This window comes from Xenopus tropicalis, chromosome 5 (genome assembly GCF_000004195.4).
Source record: "Xenopus tropicalis strain Nigerian chromosome 5, UCB_Xtro_10.0, whole genome shotgun sequence".
NCBI lineage: Eukaryota > Metazoa > Chordata > Amphibia > Anura > Pipidae > Xenopus > Xenopus tropicalis.
In genome coordinates, this window is record NC_030681.2 from 51257432 (window position 1) to 51277812 (window position 20381).

Consider the following 20381-nt stretch of genomic DNA (forward strand, 5'->3'; position numbering starts at 1 on the left):
AGTATAAGGTCATGCACCAACTATTAAGTCTATGAGTAGAAAGTCTAAAGACACATCTTTGCTATAACATCCAGGGTTGAGAATTCTTTCACATGATAATAACCGGTCCCCTTATAGCCACATACTGGTCCAGAGTTGTGGGCATACTATCTGATAGCTTAGACTTTAAGTGGATAAAAACACCCCAGTTATGTGTCCTTGGGATACTAGATAAATTATACCTATAAATAGATTATGCACTGTCCTGTACTGTCCCAAGAAAAATATAGCAATTCAGTGGATGGAGGCATTTCTATTCACCATATCATCTTGGTTACAGCTGGTTAACAAAGCCATTTCTATAATTAAAGTAATGGTAGAGGTTAGAAGGACTATCAAGAAATTCCATAAAAACGGCTGCTGTTAAAATGGATTTACCACATGTATACTTATTGCTCCATTTCCCCAATCCTATGGCACTTCTGGATCTATATTTCAAAATCACTGTGTAGTCTTTTTTAGACTTTAAACAAAAGATCAAGTATGCTGTGGCTTTATCTTGAATTTTTTGCAAAAAAAATAGTTCTGCTAAAATGTTCTGCTCTGTTTTGTTTTTTTAGGACTTTTATCTATTCTGCTTTCACAAGAGGAAGACCATCTCCTCTACGCATAGTTCTTATGGCTGTTGTATTCTGTACATATAATGGATTTCTACAAGGACACTGTCTGGTTTATGTAGCTGAATATCCAAAGGACTGGTGTATGGATCTACGATTTATATCAGGTACCTGGTGGTTCATATTTTATTGTTTACAGAGATACTGTCATCCTTTAAAAAACACTTTTGACTGGCATGGAGTTGCATTTGCAAACCTATGTTGAGTCCCAAACATTTTCTGTAGGAGCTGTAGCAGTTTAATAATAATAAAATAAATGGCCAATATATAGTTTCAATAATAATTGCCACAATGAAGTGCATATTCTGAGATTCAGATCTTTAAAAAAACGAAGTGCTGAGGTGTTGTCTGGAGTAGCACTAACTACTGCAACATTGTTTTAATGGCTAGCTTATTTTCTGTTTTTCTTTTTTATAACAAAGTAATTTTTGTGTAATAGTGTACTGTTCTTTTTTTATAACTGACTTTGGGTGCAGAAAGGCACAATTGTACCTATCTCTTATTTAATGTAACCAGAATTTTTGTTGTATAAATTATTTAGTGACAGGTAGACAATAGATACTTTTTTAGTGCGTAGAAGTGCACAATGTAATGTATGTAAGCTTCTTACTGGAAAAGTCATTCTTTTGTGATAAAAAATGTCCCCTCCACGCAAGATTTTTGCACAGCTAACGTTTGCATTTTATATACTGTCCTATGCGCAATAACACTTTCATATAAATAATATGGGCTCCAGCTTTTCTTTTTACATTTTTAATTCTGGTAAAAAAAACAAACAGACAATTGTTACAAAATTGCTGATTTTTTTTAGTATTAGAAAAAGAACAGAATGACTTTTGGTGGTCTGTTGTGGCATCAACAATGGAAACATTCTTGGATTTCTAGCTCCTCTTTAACTAAGTATATTAAATAAATCAGTGGCCTGGGATTAGACACATAAAGACTTCAGGCTATATAAATTGCGTAAATTGCATAAATTACGTATTGTAATGATGTCAATAAATATACTGTGTAAAGGAACAATGAGAACCAAGACTGGGACAAACTGAAGCTATAATTATTTTCATTTTCTAAACATAAAATAGAGGAAATGAGAGGAGGAATTGTTCCTAATAACAAAAAAACAACATAAAAATAGAAATATATTCCATTTCACTTTTGTTGCAGCCTTATACAGTATGTAGCCTTCAGCTGTATAAAAAGGGGATTGCCCACCCACTCCATACTTTAGCAGCCCTTTGTGTAGTTCCAGGAGCCTAAGGTTTTGGAAGTGTACTAGTGGAGAAGTAGTGTGTCAGGGACTGGTTTATGAATATTCGGTAATTGCTGATGAAACAAAACAGTGTGGTCCAACTTATTACAAGTAGCGGGCCGATTTTTCTCATATTTCTCATACACTGTTGAAACGCCACTTAAAATGAAAATATTGGTGTCACTTGAAGTGAAGTCTATTGAAGCCTCTTAGCAGACTAGGGGCCATAAGAAACATTCGGTTTGGCAGCAGGCCTCCAGTTGGACAGTTCTGATATAGAATATACTGTTAGGTCAATACCATGTAGAATTATTATTTATTATGCTAAATGATAGCTTCAAAAAGGTAGGACTCTCTTTAGGTCTGGTGCCACCCTAGACACTGAACATAACAGCACCCCATAGCTGGCGGAAGTGATGGCTGCTTGGTGCTTGAGGGCTGCCCCCCTAAGGCTGCTTTCCTAGGCACAGGCGTTTGGTGCCTAGATATAAATACAGCCCTACATAGCAGTATGCTTTACAAAAAACAATATCTATACTGAGCTTTTAGTGGTTGTGCTAAGGGAAGGATCTGTATTTAGCTCTGATTTTTTTAAATGTCTGTTTCTTGATAAGGCCTTACCTTTTAGGATCAACAAAGAGGACACGGGCCATTGATGCATTGGGGACATTTTCAAATGGTGAGGCAGGGGGCAAAATGCCAAAACAGCAACCCTGGCACACCATGAGCAGCCACATCCTGTGCTTCAGGATTAAGAGCAAGGACCTGCATCTTCTTGATGAATACACTGCTGCCTGTCTTCAGAAGCACTGTATTCATGGGGTTGAGTGGGGGAGGTTTCTAGGCATTATTCAGATTCTTCCTTCCGATGCACAAGGTAGGGAAGTGAACAGGTTCTTAGTGCTACGGAGCCCTGTCTTTACACCCTGCTTATTGTGGGATTTGTAGTCTTGGCAGAAGGAGAGCTGAATACTGCAACAATATAATATGATTAATTAGAACAAGCTGTTTAAGAAATAGTAAGAGATAGACAGATTCTGCTTTTAATAGGATTGCATTCAAAAATTATTTTTATATAACTAGAAACATTTTAATTAATGTGCAGTTGAGAATAAACTTAAATTGAACTAAGGCCTCTATGTACTCTGGGGTGTAATCCAGCATACTTAATCACCTTGCTCAGGTAACATTTTAATTACCATGCTGTGTCTACAGTTGGGAGCTGTTTGTGATCCTACAATATACTGTAAAGGTGGCACTGGATTCAGACAGCAGAGTCAGCAGCTTATCTGCCTGTGTGTAGGGCCCCCCGACGGGCCTATCCAACCAATACCTGGCCAAAACTGCATCAGTTAGTTGATGTGGTGGTCCTCGCCCCAATGGCCTGTATCCTTAGGGCCTAGAGCCAAATGATTGGATGAGCCCAATATTACACACCTTAGGCAAATCAGTCAAAGGTGTGCTCGATCAGCAACCACGCCAAACTAGTGTAATGTGTGGCCATCTTTAGTTGTCAGACACAGCCTCCTCTTTATTGTATTGACCTGTTCATTATTCTATTTACGGTATACAAAATATTTAGCTTTTTATCATAGCAAACTGGAAGAGAGGTACCCTCTCATTTAATAAGGTAATAGAAAGAATTGTATTTAGCAGATAAATTAACAAATAAAATACCAAATTAACAACACTATGGACAACTACATTGAGACATGAGGCATCAGGATCCTCCTTAAAGACAGAATCTGCTAAATTGGGTCTCCATGGGGTTCCTATTACTCAGGTATCCACCTTATTGTGAAAATGTTTCCCTCCTTATAATCTTAAATTTTATGTGTGCACTTTAGGTTTGGGACCAAGAGAGCAAAATATTCCATTTATCTTAATATATTTAATTTTCAGTTTCATTTTTATGTTATGTAAAATATAAAAAAATGCTAACTATAGTAAAGTGGGAAATAATATTTAATTTTTTTTACTGCAACAATCCTCATAAATGTGACAGCTGGGTATGCTTAATGGCGAACCATCGCTATTATAAAATAACACACTAAACTGTAGTTTGCATTATTTCTTGCTGTTATAATACTGTATATGTAACAAGTTATTTGTGAGTGTGTCAGTCTAATATTTTTCTGACTGCAACTGAAACACTCATGCCTCAAGTCACTGACAGACTTCATCTGCTCTAACTGGTTGATTTTGGCATGTCAGCAATTTTCAAGGCAATAAAGACAAATGGCATGGCTAGGTTGTTTGCAGTTGGAAGAATTTCAGGTCAAGGACAAGAACTCATTAACCATTTTTATCTCAAAAAACTGGAAGAAAAAAACTATTTGTGAAAAAGAATTTTTAAGCAGCCACTACAGTTTACTCCTTTTTTGTAATAGTGACAGTTCCCATTTAATTTGTAATTCATTTTTGCAAGAATTAACTGATGCCATGTTTTCTTTTGTCACTATTTTGTCATAACAATAAAAATATGCCCACAAGCTTTTGGAAAAAAATTCCATACATTTGTGAAATAAAATGGAATGAACACAATGTTATGTTTAGCCATTTGATAATTGTACCATAACCAGCATAGTAAATATCCAATATTTGATAATATGTATATGTATAAAGCTGTAGTTTTGAATATCAAATCAATTGTGACATACAAGGCTGTAGCATGTGGTCAATGTAAAAAGGCCAGTAAGTAAGATCTATCATGTTAAGTAAAAGCTGTTTGCTAGTACTGTCTAGAAAGCCACATTAAACTATTTGGGATTCTTTGAGACATTTACTTTCAAAATACTGTATATCATACCCATAAGCTCATTGTTCTTTAAAGTGGACAAAGGGTCAATGACAAAAAATTTAATATTATGCATATACATGCAATATTGTTACGGTAATTATATGCGCATCAGTGGCCTTTCTAGGGCCCAGATGCCATCCCGCTCACCTGCTCTGCACCTGCCCCTTCAGAGTTTCAGCAGATCTTGGGGGGGAGGCTTCATCACTAACGCAGAAAGCAGACCTGTCACCCTAAGAAATAATTCCAAATGTATTTCTATTGTATTTGTTAAGCAAAATAAACTTCACTATATAAATAATATAAATCTTGTTTCCTTCAGTCTTGGAATTGCAAAGGCAAGCATTGCATCATGCCAAAATCTTGTTGATGGAATGGGGGACCGAGGGACCAGGGGACTAGATGCCAATGCCCTGACTACACATACATTGGATGGTGAAGAGGGAGGGGGGAAGTGAGAAGTGCAGTGACATCAAGGAAGTGATAATGGAAAGTGAAAGGTAATTGTCTGCCCTGTCTCTATGCCTCAGGCATAGAGGTGGGGCAGACAATACATGACTGACAGGTGGGACTTTTAAATGCCTTTATTAAGGGTTATAAATCTGTTATTAAAAATAGGAATTTTTGTTTTGTGTTTAATTTGAAAGGGATTTTTATTATAGTTTTTTTTATGTCTGGTGAAAGGTCCCCTTTAAAGTTACCAGAGGTGGCTTTTTGCTAAACTGTTCTCACCTTGCCTAATGCCAGGAGCGGCACTGGCACATGTGGTCTCTAGCAATTCATTAGATCTGTGTCATTCAAATGTATATTTTATTATGAAGCATGTGGGAAATAAAAGTGCTCATTAATTGCTGCAAAAAATTATGTTTGATATTTTTTTGACCGAAGACATTTTACCTATTTAGAGGTTATCAAAAACTACACTTTCTAAAAATATACTGTTTTGAGGGCCTCACTACTATGTGACACATAAAAACACTGAAACTATGCGCCAGGTCCATGATGAAAACATTTAAAAAATTACTAACTTTTCCAATGATTTCTATAATGGGTATCAAACTAGTCAGAAGACCTGGGACATTTATATTTTAGGTTTCAAAGGCCTTAATCCAAATTAGGATGAGCCAATTCCTAGGTTAATATTTTCTCTGACCCTCACAACTTCTCAAGGTGTTGTGCTTACAGAAGTCATAAGGGCTCAATTACGTCCCAAGTGCAGTAGGCAACTTGTAAACCTTACCTGTGATGTTATCACACAAGTCAACATATGAAATATGCAGTATAACACAAATAAGCCAGAAGTGTTTTCAAAATGCAACTCTTTGGCATTTGAAAAAAAAAATCTGGCCAACAGTTAAGCATGGTGGTAGATGCTTTGGAGATTTGTGGCAGACAGGGGTACAGGAAATATTCTGATGGTAGAGAGAAGGTATTCTGTACAAGTATAGTAATAATTCCAAAATGAATTCCACATTTCTTACAATGTAGAAATTAGTGGTCTACAGTTCCGGGCAAAGAGGTACTTACCAGGTCTGGACAGGGATTCAAAATAGGCCTGACATATTATAAGTACACAGAGGCCCAAACAGAACCCCTACCAGCCCACCAAATAGTGATTGTCTATGGCATCTTACAGCAACCGCTCTGACATTTGCCTGAATCCACTGATTGCCAGTTAAGGCCTGGTATATCTCACCCTTAAGCAGCTGCCCACTGTGCCTACACCTAGTTCCAGTGCTGGTTGTCTGAATCATTAGTCTCTTATAGCAATTTGCACCCACAAAACATTCTGATGAACTGACACATCAGCACTGATATATGTGTCAATTTGTTAAACACCGTCCTGGCTCTCTCAAATAAGGAAAACATGAATAACTCAGTAAACAGATTAAAGGGGACATATAGGATAATTGGGAAAACGCTAATTTTGTAGGCAATTATGAATAATATGGTGCTGGTTTCCTTTTGGGGTAAACATTAATCCTATCTGTAACAGTGGCCCCTTTATTGGCGCTCCCTATAGATCCTCTCTGGTCCCTTTCTGGGTTTCAAATGAGGGGTGGGCGTGTCCTAACGATCCCTGCCAGAAGCACAGTAGGAGGGGGATTGCCAATCACAGCCCTGCACTCACACAAGCAAAGACAGGCTTCAGTTCCCTTTCAGGTCAGCCTAGCTGCTGATTGGTTCCTATCTTATAGTGCAGTTTACTGAGGGCCGCCGGCTCCCCTGCACATTCAAAGAATTCAGCCAGCAGGAAGTGGAACAGATGGGCAGGACTAGTGGGGTTTTGGTGGAATTTCTCAATAAATCAGTCTGAAACACGACTTTTTAAAGCACAATCCTTCTATATCTAGAGGAGTATAATTCACTGGTACATTCTTAATTTTTATAGGATATGTCTCCTTTAAACTTTTGGAAATCCTTCCGGATTCCAGAGTTCAATATTTTAAAATTTTCCCCCCAACTTTCAACAACTCTTGGTAGTTTTGATGTTACAAGACAGTCATTCAAAATATACTTTGTTATCAGCAATCTGTGCATTTGTTTTATTTCTTTCTAACCTGTTAACTTCAGCACATTATTACTAACTTTTGCAGTAAAATTTGGAGAAATGTCATGCTTAAGTCTGTTCCCTGCAGTGGATGTCTTAACTTTTCTTAAATTAGAATATACCTGTATAACAAAACATAACTTGATCTTTGGTACTCAAACCTTTGGCACAGCAGTATTTCCTCATACATACATATAAACACACACATATATACATAGCATCTCCCTCCTAATGTTTATGTAGAGCTTAAATAAATAAGAGCACTGTCTCAACTATACTGCCTGACCATCAAGGCTTGTATGCAAGGTTAGGTGTTGGTTTCAACAGGCTATCCTGTTAGATTGCAGATGATCAGTCCTTTTTAAAATGTTTAATTACCAATGAGCCACATTATATTGGCAGATAGATAGGATAGTCCTCATTCAGAGCAGTGGAGGATACAGTTAAGAATTACCCAGTGAATCACTACTTCTATGGTATCCATATATGAGGAAATATTCTCGCAAGGTTGATGTCTGGCAATCATGCCTTTAAGACCATTGACCCTGACAACAAAAACAAGTTTGACTTCAATTTTGTCGACTGTGAAAAAGGTCAGATATTGGTGTATGTCCACCTTTAGGTGCAGAGCACAGCAAACCCCAGACACAATAGAGCACTAAAAGACACATCTGGCAGTATAGTAAATACCCCCTACAGTCTTTAAAGAATAAGTAAACCTTTTTTTTTTTTACTCTAAACAGCCTCCAGAATTAACTACCTGTGTCCCAGCATTCTCTCTGACCTGATTCCTCAGTTAGAAGTTAATAATTTCCTTTGCTTCCTTGTGCAGAGTGAAGCCCCGCCCCCCACTTCCTGTTCAGTTCTCTATTCAACTACCTGTAGTCAACCTGGAGAGCCTTCTGGGCATGCCTGGAGGCAGCAGGAGCCAGTCTGTGCATTAGCAGGGTTTTTTTTTTATGAGAGACCTGAACAGGAAGTGGGGGCGGGGCGTCACTCTGCACAAGGAAGCAAAGGAAACAATCAACTTCTAACTGAGAAACCAGGTCAGAGAGAATGCTGGGACAAGGGTAGGAGGCTGTTTAGAGTAATTTTACTGATAGGAAAAAAAAAAAAGGTTTACTTATTTTAATTAAAAAAAAGGTTTACTTATTAAGGAGAAGGAAAGGCATTTTGGCATTTTATTGCCAACAGATGTTTGTTTAAGATAGCAGCGGCCATTTAAGCTTGGTCTCAGTAACTTCCGTGCTGCAGCTCTGGCTTCTAGTAACTCAAATTTAAGCAGAAAGGGGAGGGGGAGAGAGGAGCAAACTGAGCGCACTCATGTCGTGCCCTGGAGGATTTTTCAGAGAGCAGGAAGTCTGACAGAGAAGGTTATGATACAGACTAGAAGGAAAGAAATGTGATGTTTCTTTTCACTGAGGACTCAGAGCAGCAGTTCTGTAAGTGTTGTAAACTAGCGGGATCCACAACAGACACTTTGTTGGCTTTAAGGCAGTTTATTAACACAGGGGTGCCCATTTCAGCATACAAAACAAATCGTAAAAATAAATCCTGCCCTCTGGGCGCTACCTTCACACATTAGATTAGTCCCCTCACTAACCTGGGCCCCTTGTGGACTACCAGCGGGAAAACACAAATGTTGGGGTCACCCCTGTACTCACAACACTTCTAGGGGATTAGCTCAGCCTCCTGGCTTTCATTTCAGCTCCTTATATCCTCAGTCTCTTGGCAGCTTCTCAAGTCTGGGCTTCCTCTGCTCCTTGCAGTGGCAGGGAGCACCCCCAGCCCCTCTGGGAGTCCTAACACAGAGAGGTGTCCTTCCTGCTCTGTGCCCTGCTCTGAGAGAGTGTTTCACACCTTTCTATACAATTAAATACTTTTCCACAGGACAGCCTTCCTGTGGAAAGTAAGCTCCCATAGGTGAGCTGGACTATTGAAATGGATCGCCTGATCCACTTGTTCTATCCAGAACCCTATAACTTCCAGGCCCAGACAGCAACATCCTTTAAACAGAGAAACCATTCTCTGTTTATCAACCTCTCCCTTAAACCCTACCTCTCCCACTATGGAGAACGGAAAACTCACATTTTCTCTCATTTGTTGGGTCTTTCTATCACAGTGTTTATGACTGTATTTACATAGACATTTATGATAAAGCTTACTTAGTTTTCACCTTTTAATCTCCTTTAACAGATGAAATATGGCCAAAACGAAAAAGTATTGCTTGTATTTCCTTGGCGTGAATATGAAGAAATATGAAGTTAGAGCTCATGAAAATATGAAGTTAGAGCTCAGCACAGTAAAATTCACCCACTAGCTATTTATTCCTATGGGATTTTTTGAAGCGTAATTATCATGGTGAACTTTCACCCATTTATAGATATGCTTCTTAAAATCCCGTAGGAATGCATAGAAAGTGTTTTTCTGTGGTGAACTCTGATCTCACATTCTGATAAATTTCCCACTATGAACCTTTGAAAATTTTAACAACTCATCGGCCACTGGAAAAGAGACGGCTCAATTTAATACTTAATCCAGTGCACAGTGTATGTAATACAACTTCATACTGAAAAGTTATTTTGGTGCCAAAAAAAAAGCCATATTTAACTATTTACATTGCAAAATACAATTTTTTTTTTTTACTATTTACAACTTTTATTACATTTTGCTATTCAATGTGTAAAATTTGCCTGTGCACCAAGATTATGCTTAAAGAACCAAACGTTTGCCCTGCTTATTAGGAACATGCAATAAAGCAAACTGGAAAAGACAGATATAACTGATAACCAAATAAAAGTTTTTAAACATCCAGATACAATGTGCATTGTAGTAACTAGACATTGGAAACAACAAAATCATTTTGAGAGCCTCAAACTTTGGAAAAGATGATTGTTTTGCAATTTTACTAACTAGTCGTTAATTAGCAATAGCTAGAATTTGACTTCATAAAAAGTTTACTAGACATATATAAGCAAACTTGGAAAATATATTTCCCTTCCACAACTTTTCTTGCTGTTTTGTTAAACTACAAATGATATACTGTATATATTGCACTTTTAAAATCTATACTATACCTTTTTCATTGTTTTTCCAATGTACAGGTGTGTTAATATTCTGTCTTGGAATGGGGATCAACATTCACAGTGATCATATTTTACGCAGATTAAGAAAACCCAGCGAGGTTGCATACAAAATACCCCAAGGTAAAGTATTTTACCAGTTCCTTGATGGTTAGATGACATAAACATAGTTGCTGTATATCATGTCTCGGCCAATTCATTCATATGAAGTTACTGTATTCTTCTTTTATGGCACTGCATCAGTAAACATAGTTTAAAGTAAAACTTAATCTTTTTGACCAGTGTGTATCCTTTCTCCCAGAAAAAAATCTGGTCAACAGCTTTACATCCCAAGAGCTGATTATGGAGAATTATAAGACTTATTTTAATTAATATGATCTATATATCATTGGAACAAAAAAAACAAAATCACAAAGTTGCTTGAAATTATGTTCTTGGAAAGCTAAAGGGAGAGCAGAGTTCACTCGAAACAAGAAAAACAGTAAAACAGCTACAGTTCAGCAGCTTGTAATAGAGAAACAAAATAAATCTGCATGCAGGAAGAAACGTATATTATACTGGGAGCTATTTAATGTAATTTTAGGGAATTTTAAAATAAAAGGCTTACTTATCCTTTAAGTTGTGTCTGGGTGGATTTCCCCTTTAAGGGCATTAATGGAATGTGCCATCTCACTGTGAAGTACCATTTGCATTGGTTTAAGTGAAAGTTCAGTTCCTAAGTTCAAAGGGGTAGCCTCTGCTGCATTGTTCCTTTCTGTGTGAAAAAAATTTCCCCCTTCTATCTGTCTGTAATGTACTCTAATGGCTGTGGCACATGCTGAGATTAGTCGCCTGTGACAAATCTCCCTTGTTGCGGGCGACTAATCTCCCCGTTATGACATCCCACCGGCGAAAATGTAAATCGCAGGTGGGATGGCATAATCGGCACGTCGATTTGCCTCGAAAGGAAACTTCGGTGATCACATCGACACGTATGCCATCCCACCGGCGATTTACATTTTCACCGGTGGGATGTCATATCGGGGAGATTAGTTGCTCGCAACAAGGGAGATTTGTCACGGGCAACTAATCTCAGCGTGTGCCAGAGCCCTTAAGAGTAATGTCCCCTTCCAAGAGCCTTTTTTCTTCAGGAGTCACAACCCTCTTCCCCTTGACTACACAATAAGATGAATCACTAATAAGTGATATACATACAAAAAAGCACAAGGGCATGCAAAAAGTCAGAAAATTTAAAATACAATTTCTTACTCAGTGCATACAAAATTATTTTCCAGTTGCAGAGCAAATGATGTAATATAAAGGAAGTAATCAATATTCATTCAAAGAGTTCAGATTACATAAGCCACACTCTGTCACATCCATCTCTGGAAGCAAGTTAATGTTTAGTCATCTAAAACATATATAGAGAGGCACAGGCCCCTAGTGTGTACCATTCCATAATTTATTATAAGATATTTAACCTTTTAAAGGGCAAGGAAAGGCAAAGTCACTTGGGGGTGCCAAAATATTAGACACCCCCAAGTGATTTTAATCGCTTACCTTGTACCCCGGGCTGGTGCCCCTGTTAGGAGAAAACAGCACCAGCCTGGGGTACCTGTAGTGAGCGCTTCCTCCTTCCTGCTTCGTTTTGGAATGACTAAAGACAGGCGCATGTGCAGTAGAGTGAAAAGCTGACTTTTCTGTTAAAGTTCGGCTTTTCACTCTACTGCACATGCGCACGCGTCCCAAGACGGGAGGAGGAAGCGCTACAGGTACCCCGGGCTGGTGCTGTTCTCTCCGAGCATGGGCACCAGCCCGGGGTAATAGGTAGATGATTAAAGTCACTTGGTGGTGCCTAACATTTTGGCACCCCCAAGTGACTTTGCCTTTCCTTCTCCTTTAAATACAATCATAAATAAGAGAAAAACACACTTTTTAGCTGCAGTTTTCTGTGTGGGTCTTGTGCCCTGCAATAATTGACTGTGGTGTAAGATTGTAAGTGTGCTTGTGGCTAATAGATTATTAAATCATGATGAACAAAAGGACACAAGCTTTTCTGAAAGTTTCCAAATTGCTGGAGAGCCTGTTGCAGCCTGGAGATCTACCCCTCATATTCTGGTCCTGCCCACAGATAATATAAGTTCTGGGATGTTTGACTCTCAGGCCCGGATTTGTGGTGAGGCCACAAAGGCTGGGCCTAGGACGGCACAAACTTAGGGGCAGCATGCTCCTATACGGAGCAATGGGGACCTCTCCCCACTGCTCCGTATGGGACTTTTACGGTTCGCGAATGCCCATGTGCGCTCGGCGGTGGGGGATTCAGGTGTCCGCGCATGCGCAGAGGGGGTGCAAAGAATGGGGGCGACCTCGGGGCGCCCCCATTAAAAATCCGGCGCTGTTGACTATTTTCTGGTACATGACATACTAAACTCTAGATGAAGCCCTCCAAACAATTTACAAACTGCCAAATCAGGCACTTTCCGCAGCCCACATGTCTAATGCAGAAAAGTGAAAGTCACACACTATTCACTCTTTCTTAGTGAAACAGAGAGTTAAATGCTATCAAAAAGTTTTAATACAGCATAGCTCACATACAGAATAATATCCAACAATTTCTTAAAATACAGTCTCCCTGGGAGTTCTTTTCAAACCTAATTTAGTTACAGACTGACCTGTTATCTGGCTACAGTAAACTTTTAGTCTTTATTTCCCCTTATCTTCCTTTGTTTTTCCCCTATTCAAGTTCCTCTCTAACTTCTATTTGATGGTGCCTCAAAATGTTGACTCAATGTTGAATGTTGTCCTACCATATTACTGTGAATGATTGACAGGCTGGCTTGCACCTCTATCACCTTAGTGTCTGTCAGTATTTATAGCTGTACAACATTTTTTCAATTACATAGTTACATAGGGTTGGTGGGGCTACTTTGTGAGGTAGCCCAAAGTTAGCCAGTTGAAAGGAAACAATGTATATTTAGTCACCTGTGGTAGCCAAGATTTATTGTGGGTGACAAAACGTACTGTTTATCATTGTCCTTACTGATATACTATGAGAAGATTAAATTGTCCCAGGTACCAGGTTTCATACATTTTACTATGCAAGGTACATTTTGTATATACATATTACAATATACACATGTACGTAGGTTTAGAAGTGGGACAGAAACGTTGGTTCTTATGCACTAATCAAAAAATAAAATGTAAGTCTTTTTTTTTCTAAGTCCTGTGTTGTGCATTTTTCTATATATATATATTGTCTGTTGTTGGATTTGTTTGTTTGTTCACTCTTTATGTGTTTGGATATGCTATTCATCCACCGGCACAACCACTTTTGTTCTCAAATATATCAGAGTATGACCAAATATAGTAAAACATGCACCTACAGGTTTTCGAAAGCTTTTGAGATTGCATCATTCAGTAGTATTGGTGAACTACTAAGCAGCATTTTACAGACTATTTGGCCACTAAGATTGTGCTGTGCCATGGCATCAAAGAGTCAAGGCCGCCCCCATTGCTTGCCCCCTCCCCTTGCATACCTGTCCATTTAACTCGGCTATGTAGCCATGCAAGCCAATTTTCTAAACAGCACCACATTGTTGCAAAGGAAAACATGTTTAGAGTTTTTCAAGCATGGTTAAGTGTTCAGTTCACCTGCAAATGGTTGGTTTCCTGTGCAATGCAGGGTACAGCCCTTCCTACTGATCTGATCAATGACAGTGTGGCATTCTGTAGTACTGAAAAAAGTAGCACTATAAAGTACTTTTTGAAATATTGATTCTATTCCTGTGCAGTGCCAGGTACCTTAGCTAGTTACCCTTTTTAATGTAGAGAAGGAATGTTACTTGCATTCTCCAAGTTGTAATCTTATACATATGTTATATATAATATAATCATCGGTCATCTCAGACTCGCCTGATATTCAGTTATCCAAGGTTATATATATAAATAAATAAATAAGGTACAGATTTTCTTTGATAACCTTTTACCTCACTATGTTTTTCATTTTAGGAGGAATGTTTAATTATGTATCTGGGGCAAATTTCCTTGGTGAAATTGTTGAATGGTTTGGATATGCTATTGCAACATGGTCACTGCCAGGATTTGCCTTTGCTTTTTTTACTCTGTGTTGCATTGGCCCGAGGGCTTATCATCATCACAAGTAAGTAGCATATTATCTTTATTTCTTGCCATATGATATCACAGATTAAAAACACAAGAGGGTTGATCCACAAAGGTGCGTTAAAACGAGCGCTATTTATAGCATGCGGTAAAAATTATTTTTCGCATCTTAATGCATGATTCACTAAAAGGATACTTGTGTTAATTTAGTCGCGAAGACTATTTTTGTGCGGTATTTGATGCAATGCGCGCTAATTAACGCAGCGCGCACAAATTGTCACCACGTGCAAAAAAATGCACACCATATTAGCCATAAACGCCATTACTTTCAGAAAACTACTGTTCTGAAAATGAGCATTTTCCTGCAAACTGGAGGCTACATCACTCTAGGGCCAACACATACTTGAATAAATCACACTGCAAAGTCCATATTGTGTTGCCAAAAGCTCATGAACTGTACTTTTCTAGAATTACCACCTGCCCCAAGTAGGTGTTAATTTTCGCATAGACTAATGCGATATTTAGCGCATCTAAGGGGGAGATTTACTAATCCACGAATCCGAATCCCAAAAGGGAAAAATTCGGATTGGAAACGAAAATTTTGCCGTCTTTTCGTCGCCGTCGCGACTTGTTCGTATTTGTCGCAACTTTATTGTATTTTGCGCGACTATTTCTTGGCCGTCGCGATTTTTTCATATTGAGCGATTGTAAATGGCGGAAAAACCAATCCGATTTTTTCGCGACGGCGATGAAAACGTTGTGGAAAATATACGAAAAAGTCGCGATGGTGATGAAAAAGTCGTAGAACATACGAAAAAGTCGCGACGGCGACGAAAAAGTCACAAAAATACCGATCATTACGGAAAAAACGCATTTGGACGCTAACGGACCATTCGTGGATTAGTAAATCTACCCCTAAGTGTTTGTGAATCATGCATTAGTATTATTTCTGTGCGCTAATTAACACAATGCATTCAAATTAACGCATTCGGTTGCACGCTATTTAACGTACGTGATATGCGACTTAATGCATGCGATAATACTTTAGCGAATCACGCGTTTTTTCCGCATGAATTTTAGCGCAAAAAAGCATGCGATAACGCTCACTGCACTTTAGTGAATTAACCCTCATGTGTATAATATATTGTGATGTGTATTTGTCATTTTGTATTTTAAAGAATATTTTTACATATTATTGTGGTAAATGAGGTTGCATGCTTGAATCCTCCAAAAACAAATTAAACATTTAGCAACTTAATGGTCTCTAAATGTCTTTCTCTCTATATTTGAGGGTTTGGGAAAAATAGATTACCCTTTAACCTAAGTGGTTTACTCTCATCCCCTACCCTACAAAATTGCTACTGGAGTTAATTTGAGTGAAAGAGGGAGCAAGATTGGAGGGAGTTGCATATTAATTGCTTGTCATAAACTAGAGCTCCTCATAAATGAAATAAGTTATCTAAGGATGTATTATGTTTGGCCCTGTGGGATTTTTTTTTTTCCGTATTAACGTAAGTACCTTGTCCTGTGTCAAACAGAGCCATTTATGCCACTGAAGACTGGGTGCTGAAACCTGGACTCTATTGTATACACTGAAAAAAGCAACTTACTAAGAAAGCCAAATTATATTCATTTATATCAGAGCAGCGCTTTTAACCAACATCTTGTAACTATTAATATAGTTACGAAAAATTTTGGGATTAGTCTTTGCTTGTGGATCAATCAGTTTCTCATTTTCTATTTTTGGCTACTTGATCACACTTCCTGTGATTTAGCAAACCCTTAAATGAGTTTGGCCACAAAACACATGCAATAAAGCCAGGATTATCTCCTTAAGAGTCCTTCCATACAGCTCTGTGGGAACAAGTGAATTGCATGCTCTGTGAGGGACATTCAGCCTTCAGAGCAGAAGTCAGGAGCTAAGAGAAAACTTGGCTCTGTAGAACTGGTAAAAGTCCAATTACACAGTATCTGAAGGCTTACGCATAGTTTGTCTGTATTTAGCCAGGGTCAGGCCTGACAGTTATCATGAAAATGAGTGTAACTCTTTCTTGGCACACTCACTTATTTTGAGCTGTATATATGCTTAACACAGAAAACTGGTCCTCCTTTGCAGATAAAAGGTACTGGGAAATGGGATTTTAGCAAAGTGCCTCCACCTAGTGGACACTGAGGAGCACACCTCAAGGGAATTTCCACTAGGAAATAATCACACACAGTTTGCAGCAAATATAAACTTTATATAACTGTGTGTAAAGGTAATATAATTATAACATGCAAAACAGTTTTAAACCCTGCTCTGGAAACCTGGATGGGGTTTAGTCACTACTGGCCCAGTCTCTCTGAGGACACAGTTCCACACTCCACTCCTGGAGGAAATACCCTTTCCCAGTTCAGTCCTGGCAAAGTCCCTTCCCCAAAGCTCTACCTGCCCAAAAGTACCTCTCCCTTTGTACTAGGCAGTTGCTCCAACGTAGCAGGCCAAGAAAAACACCTGTCCTCACACAGGACACACACACAGGAGACTTTCAATACCTTTCCTCAGATGGATCACTCCTTGGAATCCGCAGGGTTAAGGCATCTGACCGCAGTGTAGCAGATCTCTCTTTACAGCTGGCACAAACTTACAGTCACTGCTTACTGGATGGTCTCTATCTCAACAGCTGGCAAAACAACAGGGGCTCCCTTTATAAGCTGCTGGGCCCGCCCCTGATTTTTGGCTCCAAACCTAGGCACACCTTTCTCCCAGCAGTGCACTGGGGCATCCAGCCAATCGGGTTCCTCCCCAGTCTGTAGCCGGGTGGGATGATGTCATAGACTGAAAAACAGGGGAAAGATTTCTCTGATCCCCTACATTAGGAAGAGGCAACAGAATCAGAAACAGGATAATCTGACAGAAGTTACAGTTACAGCACACCCAGGATTGTATTAGGTAAAAGCTACAACCAGGCATCAAACCCAGTCCAGAAACAACATTTTGAGCCAAACTGCAGAACAGTGATGATGACAGATGTGGTATATGTCTGGCTGTATTTATGTGCTTGTAGCACAGGCAATGCCTTTGGGGGTCAAAGAAATCCAGAGCCTTGGCTGACTCAGGAAGATCTTGTACTAATTGCTCTATAAGGAAACAAACACACACATAGGACAACAAGTCTACATTTACAAAAATCATTCTGTTTGTGCCAGATTCAGGCTGCGTTAAAAGCAGAGGATTTTCACATGTTCATTTTTCCCTACAGATGCCTTATTTTAATACATTTGTGTTTTTCAGATTTTACCTCCAAAGTTTTAAAGACTACCCACGAAAAAGGAAAGCCCTGATTCCATTTATTTTCTAACTGAATGAAAACGGGGAGAGATTTTTTTTAAATGTAAAGAAGGCATTTTAGGAAATTGCTCCATGCTCATCTTGGAATTCTTATTGCATTTCTTCCATGTGTTGGATAAACACACTTCTAGCTGTATAAAAAGATAAATGTCTTCCAAATTACATGTATATTTTTACTTATAGCGTCACACACACATATATATATATAATTTTTTTTTAAACTGAACGTTCTGCCACATTTGGATACAATATCAAACCAGTCAGACCTTTGGAATATGGTAGTATAATACATGTTTGTGACTTTTCAAATTGTACTTAAAGCACTGCTGAAACATACGTATGATATAAAGGGATTGAGTCAGTATCCTTTAACAGCTCCGTTTCAGAGAGTGCTTTATTTTCCTGTCTAAAGCCCATCTTTAGTTTGGAGTGCTGTCCCTAAAGATGCATTTTAAGCTTCCACAGTAGGCAAGAAGAGGCTTTGATAGCCTGAAGTAATAGTATAAACAGCCCTGATTTTACATTTTCCAGAGAACCAGGGGAATAAATGGTGGAAAAAAACAAAATTCAGGAAAATTTTAAATTCGGGTTTGAATGCACAAGGTTCTGTTTTACAATAATGGCACAACATAAGTAATTTCATAAGATAAAATATTGTTTGTTAAATAATGCTGCTAAAAAAAAGGAAAACAGTAAGCATTTTTAAATGTATCCCTAAGCTTTTAGAATAAATATGTTTTATTATGTGTGTGTGGTACAGTACCTCATTTTTATTAAATGACATGCAGTCTTTGGTTTAAACCAGGTAGCTGAGCAGTGCACTGGCACACACGGTTTTGCTTTGGATCATCATTTACTGCAGATTACGATGGTGGAAAATACAAAGGGAACCCTATAAAGTATTTTTCATTAGCAATACAAACATGATTGCTGCCTAAGGCACACTAAATCAAGTCTTTGTTATTGTGGTGTCTACATTTTTTCCACTTCTAGAAAAGTTTTCTAGCTTTCCTCATGTTAAGTGCCTGCACTATATTGCAATTATGATGCCATACAAAGTGTCTGAAGTACTTGGGCAGACTGGAGACATGTCCACATCTAAGAACTAAAAGGTCCCAGTTATTACTAAGTGGGGAACTTAGAATGCTTTACTGGGCTAGAGATAAGCAGCTCCTTCCCTCCTACTTTCACTGTTAGCATGGGACAAAAAATCTAAAATGCTAAGGACATGGGGTTTTCTGGGAGTTTCTAGCATTTGAAAAGAGTTTTTAGGGGGTCCCTAAGGTATGTTATTATCTGCTGGCAGGCAGAGTATGGCATTCACAGGCAGCATAGGGCAGAGAGAGTATGGCACACACAGGCAGCATAGGGCAGGGAGAATATGGCACACACAGGCAGCATAGGGCAGAGAGAGTATGGCACACACAGGCAGCATAGGGCAGGGAGAATATGGCACACACAGGCAGCATAGGGCAGGGAGAGTATGGCACAACCAAGCAGGGTAGGGCAGGGAGAGTATGGCACAGCCAAGCAGGGTAGAGCAGAGCAAAAATTAGAATGATGGAGGGTACTCTGGGCTACGTTATACTTGCCCTTTAAAACAAATCTATTAAATTGAAAATAGAAATAGGTGCCAAGGTTTCAAAATCCCCCCAATAGAGGATTATATATATATATATACCACAGAAACCACACATAAACCCTGCACACTATGAAAAGAATATATATGTAGCCCACTTTATAAACAGTTGTGGCACTACCTGCTGATATGTCACTGGTTGGCGCTTCCAGGAGTCCTGAGCCCCGCTTACTATGGGGGAAGCAGGGATTTCTTTGATAATGGCGTGCCTCCACCCAGGGCTCTGCTATGGGAGAACTACAACTCCCACCCTGGGAACTGATGTAGTGTATTAACCCCTCAATAGGATCCACTGGCTGCAGGCTGATTTGCCCCTCCCTGGGGTAACTCCTTACCAGTTGTAGTGGTCCTGGGTACACACACACGGAATACAGCAGATTGCAAATGAACAGATTGATCTTTATTGGGCAGACCTCTCCAGGAGTGTATCATCAGACAGTCAGGGCACATCCACAGGTTACATCAATGCACAAGACCCTCGCTCAAAGGTACCCAGGGTACTCACGCCAGAATGATCTCCTCTAGGAGGTCCCTCCGGTACTACACGCCAAGAGACCCTCTCTTAGGGCTCTCCCCGGTACTCTCGCCAAGCAGACCCTCCACAGAGACTCATCCCCGGTACTACACCCAGGCTACTCTTTAGCAGGGTCCTCTTTCTCTTGGAGACTCTCTCTCCCTTACCTACACACTGTGTGCCCTAAACTTCCAGCTGATGTAATGCTGGTAGGATCTTAATCCTCTACACTCCTGGAGGGGCAATGCGGCCCATTCTTACCTTCCACTCCCTACATGGCACTCCTAGAGTGTCCTAACACAGGGAAACTACTAACTCACAGGGGAGCTCCTCTCTCTAGAGGCTCCCAACTTAAGATGGCTCCCAGCACATGGCTGTTTCCCTTATATGGGCCTATGCACCACCCTGTGGCCATAACCCGAACTGCGGGGATACTCCCCATTAACTATAGATATACCAG

The 20381-nt window shown here is 39.3% G+C and overlaps 1 protein-coding gene across 2 annotated transcripts in view; it reads left to right on the top strand.

Moving 5' to 3' along the window:
* The window catches only part of srd5a2 (steroid-5-alpha-reductase, alpha polypeptide 2 (3-oxo-5 alpha-steroid delta 4-dehydrogenase alpha 2)), a 38597-nt gene extending 20083 nt beyond the window's left edge, over positions 1–18514 (top strand). The window contains 5 exon segments of one of the 2 annotated variants that reach the window (NM_001017113.2): positions 600–763; positions 10361–10462; positions 14327–14434; positions 14437–14477; positions 17712–18509. In NM_001017113.2, coding sequence (NP_001017113.1) covers positions 600–763; positions 10361–10462; positions 14327–14434; positions 14437–14477; positions 17712–17732 — 436 coding nt within the window. In that variant the 3' untranslated portion in view covers positions 17733–18509. 2 annotated transcript variants of the gene reach the window in all.
* Positions 18515–20381: the final 1867 nt, after the last annotated feature.